Genomic DNA, 18,485 nt, shown 5'->3' on the forward strand with positions numbered 1-18,485 from the left:
TTTAAATCAGATACTCTCTGTCTCAAAAAACAGAGACCTTAAATATACAGTGCTGTAAATCCTGATAAAGTTACCGTAATTGTTAGTATTACAGAGCAATAACTAATGACACATGTAGGATGCTGTATTTAGCACATATTGAAATTAAGTAGCAGTTTTTTTTCTTTCTTATGTGATTTTTCCAGGCACAAGTTCCTAAGTATAGTAAAACGTGACTATGTAGTGTCCAAAACTTTGTATTATCTAGAACTCTGCTGAAGTGGAAAAAGAACTTATTTTTTATCTGTGTTCAGAGATCAAGCTCTTTGCTATCAGAGAACTTGACAAAGAATTATTGTCCTCTCCCACTACGTGAAAAAAAAAAAAAAGAAAAATACAACTTCAATGCCCACATTAAAGTTTCTGCCCACAATGAGTCAAATGCCACACTCAGTAACCTGCAAGGACAGTAAACAAATAGGGCTGAAGCTGGCCTAAAGGTCTTAATGCAAAGCTTTTAGTAATTTTAATTAAAGTGTAATAAAAAGACATTTTTATTATTAAATAAATTATCTTGAGTGCCATCATGTGGCACCTACAGGGCAACCATGTATCAGGCCCAGTCAGCATGGGTTTATGAAAGGCAGGTCCTGCATCCTGGCTTGTATCAGTAGTAGTGTGGCCAGCAGGACTAGGGAAGTGATTGTCCCTATGTACTCAACTCTGGTGAGGCTGCACCTCGAGTACTGTGTTCAATTTTGGGCCCCTCACCACAAGAAGGACATGGAAGTGCTAGAGCATGTCCAAAGAAGGGCAACAAAGCCGGTGAAGGGTCTAGAGAGCAAGGCTTATGAGACGCATCTGAGGGAGCTGAGATTGTCTAGCCTGGAGGGAAGGAGACCATATCGTTCTCTACAATTACCTTAAAGGAGGCTTTAGGTAGGTGGGGATTGGGCTCTCCTCCCAAGCACTAAGTGATAAGACAAGCGGAAACGGCCTCAAGTTGCATCAGAGGATGCAAGGTTGGATATTAGGAAAATTTTCTTCACTGAAAGGGTTGTGAAGTATTGGAACAGGCAGTCCAGGGAAGTAGCTGAGTCACCACCCCTGGAGGTCTTCAAAAAATGTATGCATGTAGAGCTTAGTGACATGATTTAATGGTGGACTTGCCTGTGCTAGGTTAAAAGGTTGGACTAGATTATCTTAGAGGTCTTTTCCAACCTAAATGATTCTATGATTCTAAGACAGTAGCAACTGTCAAAACAACACATTAAATTCAAATATTCTTTTTTGTATACTCTAATATTAAGGCCAAAACATATTCTTCACTACAGTGTTTGTGAATTGAAATAGATGAAATTTTTAGTGAGTGCTATATGGACTTTGTGGTGCCTGTGACTTTTTTCCAGTTTTCAACTTCTAATGATGGAATGTATCAGAAAAATTCTGAGAAAAAAGACAAGTTTGAAACAAGCTGTAAATTCAAACAAATGTGCAATAAGATAGCACTAATAGCACCTGTGTTTGCATAAGGAAATTTAATCTTTTAGTTTCAATACCTGGCTAGTATCCACAGGAACTGGGGTAAAAGCTGCTTGTGACAGAGAAAGAGTGGGACCCAGTAGGTCTCTTGTGTAGCTGCGATCCTGCTTGTACTCTCGGCTATGCTCCACTTTAAGTTTCTCTTTTGGTAGGACAGCTTCAAAGCAGGGGGCATATCCAGGTGGAGGAAGGAACTTGAACTCTCCATGGCGACCTCCAAGCAAGAAACGTACCCTGTAAAATCAGAGTTAATTTAGATAATTGAGATACCTCTGGTGTCAAACCTCATCAGTTTGTCAGCCTAACAACTTCTGAATGTTACTGAAAAAAAAAAAAAAAGAGAAAGAAAAGAACACTGTTACAGTTTATTTGCATTGTTTACATTTGAACTTTAACTAGTGCTGGAGTAGTAAGTGAAAAAAAAAAAAAGAGAGGAAAATTAAACAAAGCATTTTTTTTCTTTTACTTAATTTCTACTTCAATAAAAATATTCTAAATCAGTGATGGGGGGTGGGGGGGAGGAGATCAGCTTGCTTGGCATGCCTATGAAATAAGCAGTAGGCTTTTAAGCTTCAGAAGGCTGAGATTATAGCCCAGAGTAATCAGTCAAGAACCTGCCAACTCTCTATACATTGGGAAATTCTCCATTCTCTCTCATTTCAGAAATGAGCCTAAAAACTCAGCAGAATATGATTCTTCCTTTTCTCTCACAGAACACTAAACATTTAGGATGCAACACAACAGCTCCCATATTTTCTTCCCCAAATCACATACTTGTCATGTTAGTAGAAACCTGGGGAAAAACATTCTTTTATTCATTACAAAATGGTGAATTTTTCATAGCTTTTTTGTTCCTAAAAAATTTAATGAATGAAATTACATGAAATATATATATATATATATATCTTCCTAGAACATTTCAATTCTAAAGGAAAAAAAAATAGAAAATCCCTGGCTTTGCAACAGAATTATGTTGTCCCCTCTTTAATATTTGCTGTGTCTCATAAGATTGCTGTCAGTCCTATACAGCACATGAATAATATCTGTCAAATATTTATCTCATGAAATAAAGCATGATAAGGCATACAGGCAAATGGTTCTGAATTTCACAGAATGCATGTCTATAGTTTTATCACACTATGTCTTTTGTAACTGTATTGTTCAAGGGAAAGTCTAAAGAAGTGCATTTTGCACTTGGAATAAGATGCTAGCATTTAGTTTCTGTAGTATTTATCAGTTTTTTAATGATCTCTAACCAAGCATCGCTTTCTCTCCAGCAGAAATCAGCTTTCAGCCTTTACCTTTGGCAGTTCTGCTAAAGTCAGTCCTCCTGCTGGAATTTCTCACAAACTTTTTAAAATTATAGTCTCAAACTATTGAAAACATGGAGGCAGAAGTCTGGTACCTCAAGTGTGACTTGAAATTTTATAGAAAACCCGTACAATAATCAGAACACAGATTGACTGAATTCCTATTAATCCGTCCTGCTGAAAAGAAAGTGTACCACAATTTCTTAAGGTAAATGCAGATAATATACTCCAAATAATAGTTACCACCTCATAACAAGTGCCTTTGGGCAAACATTTTTAATATCAAAGACTGATAGTTTTTTTCCCCATATATGTTAAATGCTATCCTGGAAGCGAATGTGCATTATAGCATCAGCTAAGAAATCATAAAGCTGTTTCAAAGGCCTATCTGCAAACCACCTGAATGCACCTATGAAAAATAACAGATGCACCATCTCTTCAGGACTCCTTTGTAGCTTTCACTATCCAAGAACTGGAGCTGTGCCAAAGAAGCAGATGTCAGAAAGGGAAATGAGAGTGAAGACAGCCAGGGAAATAATTTAGCATATTCACATCTACTGAAAACAAGAGACGAGGAAAAAAACTACACTGGATACTGTAATGGGTAAGATGTATTTGTTCATTGTATAAAGAAATAAAAAAAAAAAAAAAAAAAAGGGATAAGATGGTTATAAAATAGATAGTATTTTACACGAGGTTGGGACAGAGCTTCCTGATCATAATAGAACCTTGATATATGATGACAAAGTTGGGGAGGGGGGGGATTTGCTAACTATCTGTAAGGAATTTGGGAATCTGCGAGGGAGATAAGGTTGCACAATGTTGCCTCAATGAAGGGGAGGCTTATTAGGCAGATAACAAGAAGGGGGGGTGTTGGGTAAACATCCTTGAACAGGTACAAAGACTCTGTGAAATACCCCATCGCAAGACATCCTGTCTGCTACTTCACTCCCCCCACCCAAACATTAGCACAATGCGTGAGCACCAAAGAGAGGAAGCAGCCCCCCCCCTTTGGACTGCATAGCCGCAGCTGGTTCAACAAGCCCGGACAAGCTGGAACTCGGATACTATAAAACAGCACCCCCGGAGAAGGAAAATTGTGCGCCGCTGCGGAGTCGGAACTCCCCGGCCGCCCAGCGCTGTTTTGCTTCTGCTTGCTTACTTAATTAATTAATAAATTCTGTGATTAATAACATTTATTAACAGACCGACTTCGTATGCGAGTCTGTTCATAACAGATACTAACTTTATTCCTGCAGAGAAGCTGACAACCGGGAAGAAGAGGCCATCTATGTTGAAGTTCTCAAACATTCCTTGAACTGGCTGACCATTTATCCGAAAAGAGATGCTGGGAGCACTCAGATCCAAACAGCAGCTAATAACATCATCAGTTCTTAACAGATGTTGGTTGGGAGAATTTACCGTTCGTGCTACACAACCTATGGAAACAAAGGAGACACATTTAGCAAAACTTCAGAGAATCATACAGGTGTTCACAGCAGCCTAAAAAAAAAAAAAAAAGCAACAGGAAACATAGCAATAGAGCACACATTCATTAATTCACAAATTCACCCTATAAAATCCAAGACCTGATTTTAAGCTTGCAATATGGTGAAGAAAAGCACACAACCACATCTACACAAACATCAAGCTGTTTTAATCATAAAGATTAAGTTACATCTTACATAAGTGAAAATAATTACTGATAACCCTTATAAAGAGTCAAAACCAGGTAAATTAAATTTTATTCCTCACAGTCATGTAAAAGCATATTGCAAAACAAACCTAAGTGCGTAATATGGAACCTAGTATACTTAACTAGAGAATCCTTCATTATTCAAGATAAGGACAAGTATTGTACTTCCAATTATTTAGGAAAAGCAAGATGGTTCTTGTACCAGAAAATGGGCCAGATCATGGTACCCTTGCAAACCTGTTTCAGATGATACTAGGCAGTTTCATAATCACACACTAAACTAGTATTTTCCCAGCACATATCAAAGATAACATCAGTTTTGAAGCATATATATTCATGAAAGACTGCTTTGAGAAACAACTTAGCTTTTTTTTTTTTTTTTAAAAATGTCAAGGGTGACTAAACTTTAAAAGAACTATTAGTGAAAACAGTGGATGCTTCATGTATTCAAGGTGTTCAACTTGAGACTAGATGCCTTTTTAGATATTAAAATGTAGCCAAATATAGGGGTCATTGGGTTCAATGAAGAACTGACTTTTTAAAAGAAATATGTAATGGTCTTTGATTTACACAGTCAGCCCAAATGATTTAAGTCTCTTTTCTGGCCTTAGGCTTTAAAATTCTATGAGCTCCACTTCTCTATATTAGAGAAGTAATGGCATGACCAAAGAAAGAAATGCAAATTAAATGTGATTCTGGCAAAGACCTGTTCCAGAATAGCAGCTCAGTGGTAGGAATTATTGTTGCTATTCATTAACGCAGCAAATACTTCATTCTCCAAGGATTATTTTCAAAATGTTTCAGAGACTTACCAGCCTGGGATTGCGGAGAAAGAAGGAAGGCCATGATTTTCAACATTCAACTATTTCAAGTCCTTCTAAGTTTGAGATGTATGTATTACATTTCCCACAAAAAATGTCAAGGAAAACAATATTTTAAAATCTGTCAGCTACATCCACAACAGAAATTAATATTAAAAACTAAGTATACAAATTTGGTCTGACTTTTTTGACTGGGATGGATTATTGACTTAAGGGCCACAAAGATTATTCATTTATTCTGTGACATTTCTGATTGAGAAGTTTCCATCAGGTAGAAAAATAATTCTGATTTTAAGTAACCTTGTGTTTTCTCCCTAAAAGCAAACCTAACTACAAAAGTTATTTGGGTTACCTCATTATTTTCTGATTTTTCTTTAATAATACTTGACAAACTCAATTATGACACATCTTTACTGACACCATTAATTATGCATCATTGTTCCAAAGCAATTCTCACCATACATGAGAGCAAAAGTGGCAGCTATGTTATCAAGATGCCACTCTAGCGGGTATATTGTTACTTTGTGATACAATCTTCTGCTATTTTGATTGGAGAAGTTTTTTGAAATGTAAAACTCTCTTCTTTTCCAAGTACCTAGCCTCAATGCCTCAAATCTTCAAAGACACTGAATCATACATACAGCTGACTCACTAACAAAGTCTCTCTCATCTGTGAAGGGTCTTCAAAAAATAAGCTCATATCTACACAGTGGCACAAATTGCCAGTCTAACAAGCCTCAAACAGTTTCCTGTCAGTTCTACAGTTTACCACTACCCAATAATCTCTCAAAATTAAAGGAGACATTTTTTCCTCAACAAAATGAAACTGCAGTAGAAATGTATTTCAAGTTTAGGAATCTCCATGTATAGAATTACCCATTCAAAATGATACCTTGGAATCTTTGAATGTAAGCAAAATCAAGCAAAAAAGATAACTCTGATGTTGCTGAGCTAACTCAGTTTGGAGAGAGAATAAGATATTTGCAGAAACAACAGCAAATCCAAAAAATTTGGATACTCAGTCCTGCTTTTCTAGAATTTGCATACAGAAATTTCTATTAACAGATGATCCTGTATGGGTCAACGACATTTAAATAATGAATACACACTAAACACACCATATACAAGGCAGGAATATGATTTTGCAAGTCATGTAATAAACAGTTAATGTATGCAAATAAAGTGTTGACATCACTACAGAAAAAATATCTAGTTTTAAAATGTGTAGCAAAAAGCATAACTATGAATCAAGTCTCTCAGGCTGTTCTTCCACTATCACACAGGAATTAGAAATACAGACTACTATTCATCAGAATTCATTTTTTGTATTTTGAAGTTTTAAATAAAAATTTCATAATTACTATAAAAAACAGGCCGAAACAAATTATTATTCCACCTGTATTACTTTGTATAAAACAAATTTTTCAATTTGCAATATCAACTTCAAACATATTCTGATGGGATCCTGTTTCTGGATATTTCAAGTGTCAACTGAAACACCCAATTCACTCCTGAAAAACAACCTCACTGGAACTCCAAGTTTAACAACCTTGTATTAAAAAAAAAAAAAAAAAAAAAAAAAAAAAAAAAGGGAGAGAGAGAGAAAGGAATAAGAGAAAAAAAAGATGCAAAGACTACCTGACCACAGATGCAGACCATCGAAGCCATAGGAATACAAATCATCACCAACACCATTTCCTCCCCATTCTGCTCCTCCCCCTGGATACGGTGAGTAGCCCTCTGTTGAAGCCCAGCCCACTCGTAGATGAGTTGATTCTGCGGTCACAAAGGGCTCTAGATTGTCCACCATAAGTTCATAGTACCATTTTCTGTACTGGGCAGAGCCTTCACTAATCCCCAAAAAGATATTGGGTCGCATGCTAAAAGAGAAAGCATAAAAGTGGTTATGAAAAACTCACCTCAAGCACTCAATGTACTACTGCAGACTTTTCATTTAACTCACATTTAATGTTGTTTTTTTTTTAATTAGAATAATATAGGTAAAATTAAAAGCTGCTGACATTTAATCTTCTTAAAATATTTTTTAAAAGTTTGACAAGAGCTACCTTTCAGAAAAAAACATCATTGGTAAACTAGTAGCAAGATCACCCATTAAATCTTTTCTGACTGAACACAGTACCACCTTAGTCAAGACTTTGCCCCAACTCTACAATTTAATCAATCTAATTATCCAATTTAATCTTTTTTAAATATGGGCTGGCAAAAAGAATTTTCCAGTACCCTGAAAAAAATACATTAAACTTCAGTACCTTAGAGTCCTCCTTTGCCAATTATTTGTGGTGAAAGTTATGCAAGTTTTGTTCTCTCTCTAAATGCTCTCAATGCTTAATTGGTTTTTCTGACTTTTGAAAAATAATATTTTTCCTTATCACTGCAAGAATATAAATATACTTATTCATGACTTTCTAATACAGAGAAAAAATATGTTCAATACATTAGCTTTTTCTGCAGCTGTATTTGGGAAAGACAGCTGCACCTTACCTTTACAAGATCAAAACTCACCTTAGAAGCTCAATCAGTACCTACACATTTAAAATTTCTTCTAACATGGAATTTTTCTTATTATACCATCTTTCCATGTATTATATTTGTTGGTGTGTTATTGTCTGTATTGCCAGGGAGGGGAGGGTGTGTCAGATGTGGGTATGAAAAATGAGTATAAATTATGAGTGAATGTATTAGCTATACATTTGTTAACTTCATTTCATTTTCAGATTGGGATTTATTTTTACCTCAAAAGGTCTCCTCGTAACATACAATTGTGGATTTTTTTAATGTTTTTCAACATCTAATAAATCCTAAGAAATATAATTCCTATGAATTGTAATTACTATTTCTGTGTTTCAACTTTCATTCTTACTTAATGACTGAGACTTTTTTAAGGAGACATAAGTTTGAGATAGAGGAAGGCCGCATTGAATCTGCACTTGAGGCCAGATTCTTCTGCCTTAGTATACATTTAAACTCTGTGATATTTTGTAAATATTACTTTGCTGGTTTAAGATGTTACTCACTCCAGCTTGCTATTAACATCTGCTGGAAGGTAACTTCTACAATTCAGATACTGTGAAGGAGCTCCCCATAAATATCCCATGCAAAAGTCACAATATCTGCTTAAGACATTGGTGAAGGTGTTTACCATTAGATTCTTGATTTTGCCCAAAGCTCAATCCTCACAAGATTACAAACATTGGTGGAAGAAGGCAATCAAAAACACTTGTTGATGATATTTTGAAGCACAGTTAGATCTAGACAAGAATGTTTGAAAAGACTTCACAATTTCACATATTTAAAGCAGTTGAGATTGAGAGAGAGAGAGAGAGAGCGTGCAGCTTTAGCTTGCAGCAGCTCTCTGTTACCTATATTTTGATTATAACAAATATTGCAAATATTGCAGTATGTAAAATCCTAATGAGAATAAAATACCTCAATTAAAGTTTTGGATGTAAAACAGTTTTTCTGTAATGGCTATTTTTATTTCTTTTAACCACAAGTTTTATTCTGCTTTGTTCATACATACAGATTTACTCTTTTTCTCTTTACCTGCTCACATGGTTGACTAGGCGTGTCTGTAATAGCAGATCTCTTCCAGGCAGGAGATTATCACAGATTAGATGCTGATTAGACCGCACAGCTACTCCATGACATACACAGAGAGAACACAAGACATCCAAAACCTGGAAAAAAATAGATTCTTTTCATCTTTTTTTTTTTTTCTTCTCGTGTTAAAGACTTCATAATCACATTGAGTTACTTCTGGCAATCTAATGCTGTACACCTTGTTAGTGGAAGACATGTAAGGGTACGACAGCATGACGTTCATCTAACATAGTCATTTTATTTTATAACAATTCTGAAATTCTCCTAAAAATATTAAGATGTATTCTCCCTGCTTCCCTTGAGGTTTAGGTAGTATCACTGCTTTCATCAAAAAGCAGATAATGTCCACCTTTCCTTCTTCAAACTGCCCATACACTTGTTAGGAAAAGTTTCATTCATAATTATGAACACAGTATTGAAGTATTTGAAATCAAACTTATACACAGAGCAATATCATAGAATCATAGAATATTCTGAGTTGGAAAGGACCCACAAGGATCATTGAGTCCAACTCCTGGGTCTGCACAAGACCACCCAAAAATAAGAATAGATGTCTGAGAGCTTTGTCCAAATGATTCTTGTACTCATGGCACTGAACCTGCCAGATCAGTTTCCTGGGGAGCCTGTTCCAGTGCCCAGCCACCCTCTCAGTGAAAAACTAGTATGTTTTATTTGTTCATGAATGTTCACCTAACTATAGTCTCTTTCTATGCCTACCTTATGGTTTCTTCCGTGTTTATCCAAAAGACAGATGATTGATTTAATATGTCCTTCTTTAATTATGTTTAGAGCTTCAGGGCTTTCCACCAACACACAGTGTAAAACCTCTAGAATTCCTGAAAAAAAAAATAATTCAAAGGGTATATCAAAACATGACTACATATAATACTTCCCAATATTTGCTCAGCTACATGCATTAGTTTCAATAAGACAGTTATGTGATATATAAAACCAAAACAAGATTGATGTGGTACTTCTGGATTTCCCCAAATCAGTGAATGAAATAAAAATCAGAAAGGAAAGGAGAAAAACCTGTAAATTATTAGGAAATTTTACTAATAAACATGATCATCAATGCTCAAAAATTCAAACTGTGTAAAACATTGGTTTTCAATGGCTCCAAAAAGTGACGACTTCACAGTACATACATATTATATAAATAAAATATTCTCTCCGTATTCAGTTTTCTGTTTCTCCTCTTAGAAAATCATATGAACCACTAATGAAATCTTACATGTCTTATTTAAAGAAAAGAGGTAAATTTCCAGTCTATTGGCCCGCTGTGTATCATTTTCTTTGTGTATGTAACAACTATGCTGGGAGCCAACAGTGATGTTTCTGAAATAGCAAACAAAAACGAACATGAAACTAAAATGCACAAGGAAGTAAGAACCACTAAATCACCAGTTGCCTCCCAATTAAATGCAATTCCCATCCCAATAAAGCAGCAGTCATTGCCATCAAGAATCATTAGAATTAAAATTGTTCCCTGCAATTAGGCAGTAAAACAGGCTCCTGCATGTGCTGGATCAAGTCATCACTTGTTTTGGGAGCTTCCACATTTGGCAAAGACAAGTATGAAGCATGCGGTTCACTATTATCAGTTTTCTCAATGAGAAAAATCAAGAGCACTGAGGGAGAGCTGAGAAGTAGTCTTAAACCTAGAGTTATGGAATTCCTGTTCATGCTGCACGTCTGATATCATTCCTTCCTTATCCCTGTATTCAAGCTATGGCTCCAAACACTCGGCTTAACCCTTGCAAAACAACATCTGTAGCAGAAGTCTTCTATTCTTTGACACGTTTTTACCAAAAGAAAAATGTAGCACTGCAGATTCCATGGTATGAAAAGAAGCAGACAAAAACACTCCATCAGTAAGAGTACTCTGGTCTTTCCACAATCCCAGATAAGGAAGAGCTCACCAGCCCAACAGTTGAATAAGAGCAGGCCCAGCTATGAAGAAAAAGTTCCAAACTGCTACTAACTGAACACTCGCTTTATTACTCGCAGTGCACAAGACAGTGATGACACAGAAATATTAGATTAGAAACATACACTGGTCAGCTGCCTCCCTCTCAACACTACAGATTTGATCTAAAGCTTAGAGGGGGGCCAAGTGCATTTCTGTTCGATTTCTGCTGGTTTTGAATAAACCACCAATTGAAGTGTGCATTATCATTAAATGACTGCTAACACTTAAGAATTTCAAGATTGTGGGTCATCCACATCAGTAGTCGTCAGTAGTCAAAATTCAGAACAGGTTTTAGATTAAAAAAGCAAACAAAACATGACAAAGCAGGTCAAACTGTCAATTGCCACAAAAATATATGAATTTTTAGCTTTCAATTTTTTAATAATTAAGTAAAATCAAAATACAAATTTAAGGAAAAAATACATACTTTGACTTATCACAGGCATTATTTTTCTTCTTTTTATTAATTCCTGATTAACTGATCATAAAGCCTCTCACGAAAAAATAAAAAAAAAATAAATAAAGCTTTAAGTTAATTGAACAAGCATTTCAAAGACAACTAAGCAAAAACCAAAAACCAGAAACTCTGAATGGAAATTAAATATATATATATATATATATGTTTCTTCTAAATATGAAATGCATGCTTATGCAACGAATAATGAAATGTAATGAAAAAGTAGTACTATGAAAAAATAGATTGATATTAAAACCATAATTTATAAGTAATATAAATAGCCAGGAATCCAATGTCTATTCTATTGTCTTCATAGGATCAGCAGAAAATCCCACCTAGAGGATCTCTCAAGTATCTCACTGGACAAAGGAATTGTGAGCACCTTTAACGATTTATTACATCAATAACATACCTATCCAAAGACACACGTTTGCAGACTAATGACATCTTCCATTGCTGTATACCAGCAAAGATGAAAATACCTTCAGTTCATGAATTTTATCTTTTTAATATTTCTAAATTCAAACCAACTTGTATCATACATACTTGCGTTCAGATCAAGTACAGCTCTACTAAAAAACAGCAATAGAAAGACCAATGCATCCAAAGAAAATGGACCTCTCAAAGAAAACCAATAAAAAATTCTCTTACAAGAGAATACTGGGATGTGCAGAGTTCTCACAGAGGAATAAAGATAAGAATGTTATGAACAAGCATATATCAAGAAAGATTTTTATTTTTTTTAATCTTTCCTTTTGCTGTTTCCCATTCTTGACAAGACCAAGTTACTCTGTCAGAAGAGACAATGATTATTTTTAAATTACTTGCTATTAGAAGGGTATTTTTATTTCTTATTTCCCAAGAAAATCTGAAGTAAAATAATGACTGGAATTGCTGGTGATTTCATTCAGACATCACTTGTTAATCACAGATAAACTATAGAACCATCATTTTTTGTCCCAATACTACTTAATATTTTTTTCGTAGGGATCTGGATGAAGATATGCTGTCATCACTAATAAAGCATACAGATTACTCAAAGACTGAAGTGTAGTAAAGGCAGAGGATAAACAACAGATAAAGTGAAAAACTGATATATCTCATACACAGGTTTCAAAGTGTCTGTTTGAATATGCTTGAAGACACACACATGAAAACACAGAATGCAGGAAACCCTGCACAGACATAGTAGGCAATTTTCCTATTCTGAGCAGTGACTCTGAAGAAAGACATATCCATGCAATACGATATTGATATGTATATTGAGCTACATATGACCTCCCCAAGTGATTCTGTAGCCCTGAAGATATAAGCAGAGTGTCACTACTACAAATACGGGAAGGTTAATATTAAATATGAAATTGGCAGTAGTGGGGTTGGGCTGCAGTAGATGTATATCACCAGTATATCACATTAACATTATTGATTAAAAGGACAAAGACCTAAGAGTCATAAGAGCTAAATGACTAGATGCTCTGCAGCAACATTCAGGACCATAGTCCACTCAGCCTGCCAACTAGATAGGCAGGGGTCACTTGAACACCTCCCTACCTAGGGAAGTAAGAAAAGTATTACAAAAGGATCCTCAGTCTAGAGAGGTCATCTGTAACAAGATCAACAGCTTTATTGTGTGCCACAGTGATCTAGGAATGCAAGGAGATCAATTCATTCATTGTGTCACTGAAATGCACTGTTAACAATAAAAATAGTAATTCGATAGGAAACAATACCATGTAACATAAGCGTGGTAGCCATAACCTTCAAATTTTCACATTTGTGTAGATAGTTTCATAATAATAATTTTGTCTTAAAATAGTACATTGTATTTGTTTTCTAATTTTAAACTTTTCAATAATGGAAGTAAAATTACTTGGAAGGTGTAAAACATTCAAGAAAAAAATGTTATCAACTAAACTCAGCTGCCACAGTGACTTCAACAGTTACTGCAACATCTGAATGCTGATCATCAAACACGTTTTGTTCTAAGAGCAAATTCCCTCTATTTCAGAGAGAAAAAAAATATATATATATTATATATAAATGTACAATGTTGGTTTGGTTGGACTAATTCACTTTTAGATTTGTCTATGTATCTGGACCTGCTCCAATTTCATTGAAGTTGCAAAACGCAATCAAGCAGAAAGTGTTTGAATAGAATACAAATGTCACAAACATATGCAGAGTTTATGATAAAGATGGGCGAAAGCTTACTATATCATCATAAAGATTTAGCTTTTAATTTTTAAAACATGATTTAAACCTTGTTACAAATTAAAAAAAAAAAAGGGGGGAACATGTAACACAGCATTTTAAACTGTTGTAATGAATTTCATATTGTACCTCTAAAAGCTGAGTGCAAAGTTTTGAATTATTTCTGAAAATCCTAACTATGAGAGTTTCAAAAGTAAAATTAGGTATCTTAGGAAACAATTTCACTGTGAACAGCTAGGGAAATACATTGAAAATAAGAAGGTTGCAGTCAAATCCCATGCACCTGCATAATTGTAAGAACATTTTTCTTAGATGAGCGCTCTCACACCAAAGGTGGGCTGAAGTGGAAGAAAGATCAATCCTGTGATTTTGCTCATTTTTAAATGTTTGTCTCCATTTAAATTCTGTTACCCAAATGTTCATGAAAGCAAGAAAATCAAGGCATCTACAGAGCATGTTTCCCTAACAATACTGTAAATCAGCATGATTGCTCGATTACAATATCTCTTTCACTGGGTTCTCTACACAATACACTAGTGATAGTGACAATGATCAGCAAATCTCTGACTAGACACCAGTGCTATGAGCAGCTAACTCTGTGTCACCAGCTGGGAACAAAAGATGTAGCCTCATATGTTCCTGTTCCCAAATAAATTGAGCAGCTCATGAATTCAGAGCATAAACACACCAAGGCTGAAACAGATCAGGTGTACACCCTGAGTGGGAACTAAAAGCATAGTAAAAGAGCCCCCACCTTGGGGACATAGTTCTGCAGAAAAAAAAAAAGAAAAAAAAACACAAAACAAAAAAAATCTGCAAAAATATTTTATAGAACCAAACAAGCTACAAAGTTGAGGGCATAAAAACATTCAGCATGGGATATGTCTCAGGTGCAGATAGGAGTGATATTTCTGAGCTGAAAATATAGTTTAAAAATATTCCACACTGATTAGGAGTAGGATAAATGTTAATATAGAAACCCAACATCCTAGCTAGATTAGATAATACTACAAGCCACAGATAAATTAGTAGATACATCCAAAAAAATCTAATTTTCTCTACTATCCATTCCCTGGGAATATCTCACCAAAAGCTGTTCTTTCTGGGTTATCTATTACCTACAGGATATGTAAAAAGATTAGAAGTAAGAAGTTTGATGGAAATCATCGTTTCTGAAGTCCTGTTATAGCTGAAGTCCTGAATATGTGTGCCAGTGTTAAAGTATTTTGTACATTAGTATAGTAACTGCAGCAATTTTGCTGAAGAATTCTGGTTTTCCAAACAGAAAGCTTCAGTCAGAGTATCCCAGCTTCCCTTTCCTGAAAATCATGCAGGTATAGAAGGAACCCTACAAATTAAGAATTCCAAAATTTGCAGATTTATTTAGGAAATGGCTCTGCCTGCAACTCCTGCTTAGCAGAACTGAATGTGGGGTGAGTCTAGTTGAGAAAGGAGTACCAACAATATATTAGAAAAATGACTGTACATAATATCACACGTTTTATTGTCAATGTGAAATGCTAAAATAATGAAGGTACAAGTCAAATTCCCTGGCCACAAGGAGCTCCAATTTAAGGATGACTCTCCCTAATTGTAATTCTTAGGACAAGTCTGGCATCAACTAAAAATTATTATTGAAAGAAAAATTCTTATGTTCCTTCCAGTTCACAAAACAGCACAGAGCACTAAAATAAGAAGATAATGGAAAAAATGCAAATATGCAATCAGGAAGGTGGTTATTATATTGCTCTCACTACTGTTTTAACTATCCTGCCCATTGGTCTTCCTGCCTTTTGAAATTACTGTAGCATAATTACAGAAAATAATATTTAAAAGACTCCCAAAAGGTCATCTTTCAACAAAACAGTAACAAATATTGTATATAAAACAGAACAGTCATAACTGCAACTGGAGAATGTTTCTTAATCTGCAGTTGGAAATGTCTCCAGTACGGTAACAGCAGAGAACAGAAGAGGGGATGGAGGGAAAATGATATGCATTAATAGTAATGACAAAGCAAAGCACATGTGAAGTACAGAGAACTAAAATTTAAAACACAGCAATCAGTAAATATGGAATGTTGTTTAAATCTGTTTCTGTGGACTGAATATACCTTCCATGCGCTATTATTAATAATTAGCTCTTGAAATCCACGTCGATATCTACACTCCCTGTGAAAAGATAAACATGAACCAGAACAGGAACATCAAAGAATAGCTGACAAGAGATATCAATTATAGTAGCTAGAACCAGGCAATAAAAAAGAGACAGGTTGAAACAAGTCTCTATGTGGTGTTACAGTAAAACTATTATAACCTGTAATACAAAATATTTTATTAAATTTCTTGGACTATGATTGGATATTGAGGATTAACACAAGTTATATAGGACATTACAAGTAGTTACACTGTTATGTTCTTATTGTCAAATCACAAAAAAAAAAATGTAAAATGGAAGAATACCAGCACTGTGAGATTAAAAAAAAATAAATAAATATTGAGATGGAGATTCCCTGTGGTAGTGCAAGCACTACAAAATTGTTTTCAGCTTCATGGTTACTATGTTCTTCACAGGATTCTTTTTACTTATTGACTTAAATAATTGACTTAAAACAGCATTTTCTCAACTTTCTCTAGAAAGTATACTCCAAATATATTTCTTATATATAGAAGTTTTACACTAAATGCTCAGAAATGGTAACATTAAAAAAAAATAATAATTTTGTCTTGAGAAGTTTCAATTTCTTTATGTTGGTCATTAACATAATCTAGAAGCATATCTATATTTTCTTACCATTATAAAAAATCTGAAGTTGAACTACTACCAAAAACTGCTAAATATTTTAAACTTCTGTAATTTGCATTATTTATATTTTTTTATTCCCCTCTGCTTTTTGTTACAAGGAATAATTTGCAGGATTCTGTAGCATTTGTTTTTTATTTCAGCTATTTCATAGTATTTTTATGTCCTGTAGTTTACTTAATTGGCAAATCAAACATTAAAAACCTCACCACATCATATCTGTATTGCTGTAACCTACAGAACTCCAAGAAGCATTACATTGAAAAGTACAAAATCTAGAACACAGACCTTACACTATGCATGCTTTTTAATCCAATAAATATTTTTATTAATCTTGGAAAACAAGAGAGGAGGCAAAAATAAATAAATAGATAAATAAAAACCCACAAAAACAAAAAAGCAGGCAGCAGTGACATTTCTTACCAACAAAATTACTGCAGCATTACATTGCTTTCTGGTCTGTAAAATAACCACAAGCATAAAAAGCATGCTTGGAAAAGAGTCAAAAATCAGTCTTAAGTGTCCAAAAGAACAGTTGTATATCTTTGCGCAAGAAAAAAAAAATATGGAAAGTTAGTATTTATACCAGTAAAATGGGGCAAGAGACTCAAATATCAGCCATGAAATCTTTCCCTCTAGATCCTTCACCACCTTTGCAACCGTCCTTTGGTCACTCTAATTGTTTTATGTCCTTCTTATACTGTGGTGCCCAAAACTGCACACAGTGTTCGAGGTAAGGCCACACCACTGCAGAACAGGATGATCCCTTCCCTCGACCGGCTGGCAATGCCCTGCCCCATGAACCCCAGGGTATAACTGGCCCTTTGGGCAGCCAGGGCACACTACTGACTCATGTTCAACTTGCTGTCAACCAGAACACTCCAGCTCCCTTTCTGCAGGGCAGAATATATTTTATATAAAATATATATATATATATTATATATATATTTGCTCTCCCATAAGAAGAATAACAATTCTTCATCATAATTACCCTGAATAAGTATATTACCAATTTTTAACGAATGAAAAACTGGGAAAATAAGGAAGATAAAATATTAAAAATCATACCAGAAGAGGCTTCCAGTCTTTCTAATCTGCTGATCAACCAATCAAGAGATCCAGAAAATTGAGCGCAGTTTTTACGATTCCCTCGAATCAGAGCCGCTATTGGAAAAAGAGAGAAAAAAAATCACAATTATAAGGCCTTTTGAATTAAAAGAATCCCTGTCTTCCAAGTAAGGATTCAATAAACTAGATTCTTAATCCTTAATTATTGAGTTCTTCATATTAAATTTAAATAACAAAAATGATGGTTAGATTTACATGTTAAAATACTCTTGGCATTAAAATAAACTTTAATGTATTTGAAATATTTTGGTTTTACATTCATCTCAATAATCCCTGCAGAATAATCTACATGAAGTAGAGAAGCCACTATTTTTATCACAAAAGTCAGCTGCTACTGTAGAAAATAAGTTCTGTTAACCAGTATTCATGTAACAACAGGAAATACTGGAAGAGAAGAACGTGGAGACAACAACATATGAGATGAACAATAACTTTTTTCAAGAATGCTAAAACCAAAACAAGACAGATGTCCAGGAGCTGTTTATCATACTTTTTACATGGCTGTAAGGAAGAGGTGACTGATTTGGAACTGTTCCACCTTCATGCTCTGAGCTGAAGATTTAAGTAGACTGGACACATGCATTGGCTTCATGGGTATAACTGACCAGAAATCTCACTGAACACTGTAGGCACACAATGCCTGCCCCATCCTGGAATATATGCATTTGCTTGGATTTGCATACAAACAAGCTCTCAGAGAAGCATCTGTTCTGCTCAGAAAACAGCGAGTCACTAACATTTGTTCAATATGTGGAGCAATGCAAACTGCTCTTCATAAGAATGGTCTTCTTTTTATTTATTTATTTATAACAAAGAACGCAATCTGTTATATGTCCAAACATGGTATTTTTCACACAATCAATCATGTATTTATTTTCACAGTACCTAAAATAATAGCAGGAAATTATATTCCTCCGAATTTATGACTCCAGCAAGGAAGAAAAAG

General features: G+C 34.8%; 1 protein-coding gene across 4 annotated transcripts in view; it reads right to left on the bottom strand.

Annotated features, from left to right (window-relative positions):
* RYR2 (ryanodine receptor 2) overlaps window positions 1-18,485 on the bottom strand; it is a 423,080-nt gene that overhangs the window by 191,439 nt on the left and 213,156 nt on the right. For all 4 annotated transcript variants that reach the window (XM_080588287.1, XM_080588286.1, XM_080588285.1 and 1 more), the window contains 6 exons: window positions 17,480-17,575; window positions 9,687-9,805; window positions 8,913-9,046; window positions 6,987-7,228; window positions 4,078-4,270; window positions 1,539-1,755 (listed from right to left, as the gene is read on the bottom strand). In XM_080588287.1, the coding sequence (XP_080444413.1) occupies window positions 1,539-1,755; window positions 4,078-4,270; window positions 6,987-7,228; window positions 8,913-9,046; window positions 9,687-9,805; window positions 17,480-17,575 (1,001 nt within the window). The remainder of the gene's footprint in view (window positions 1-1,538; window positions 1,756-4,077; window positions 4,271-6,986; window positions 7,229-8,912; window positions 9,047-9,686; window positions 9,806-17,479; window positions 17,576-18,485) is intronic.

Source organism: Anser brachyrhynchus (genome assembly GCF_964034855.1).
Source record: "Anser brachyrhynchus genome assembly, chromosome: 3".
Classification (NCBI taxonomy): domain Eukaryota; kingdom Metazoa; phylum Chordata; class Aves; order Anseriformes; family Anatidae; genus Anser; species Anser brachyrhynchus.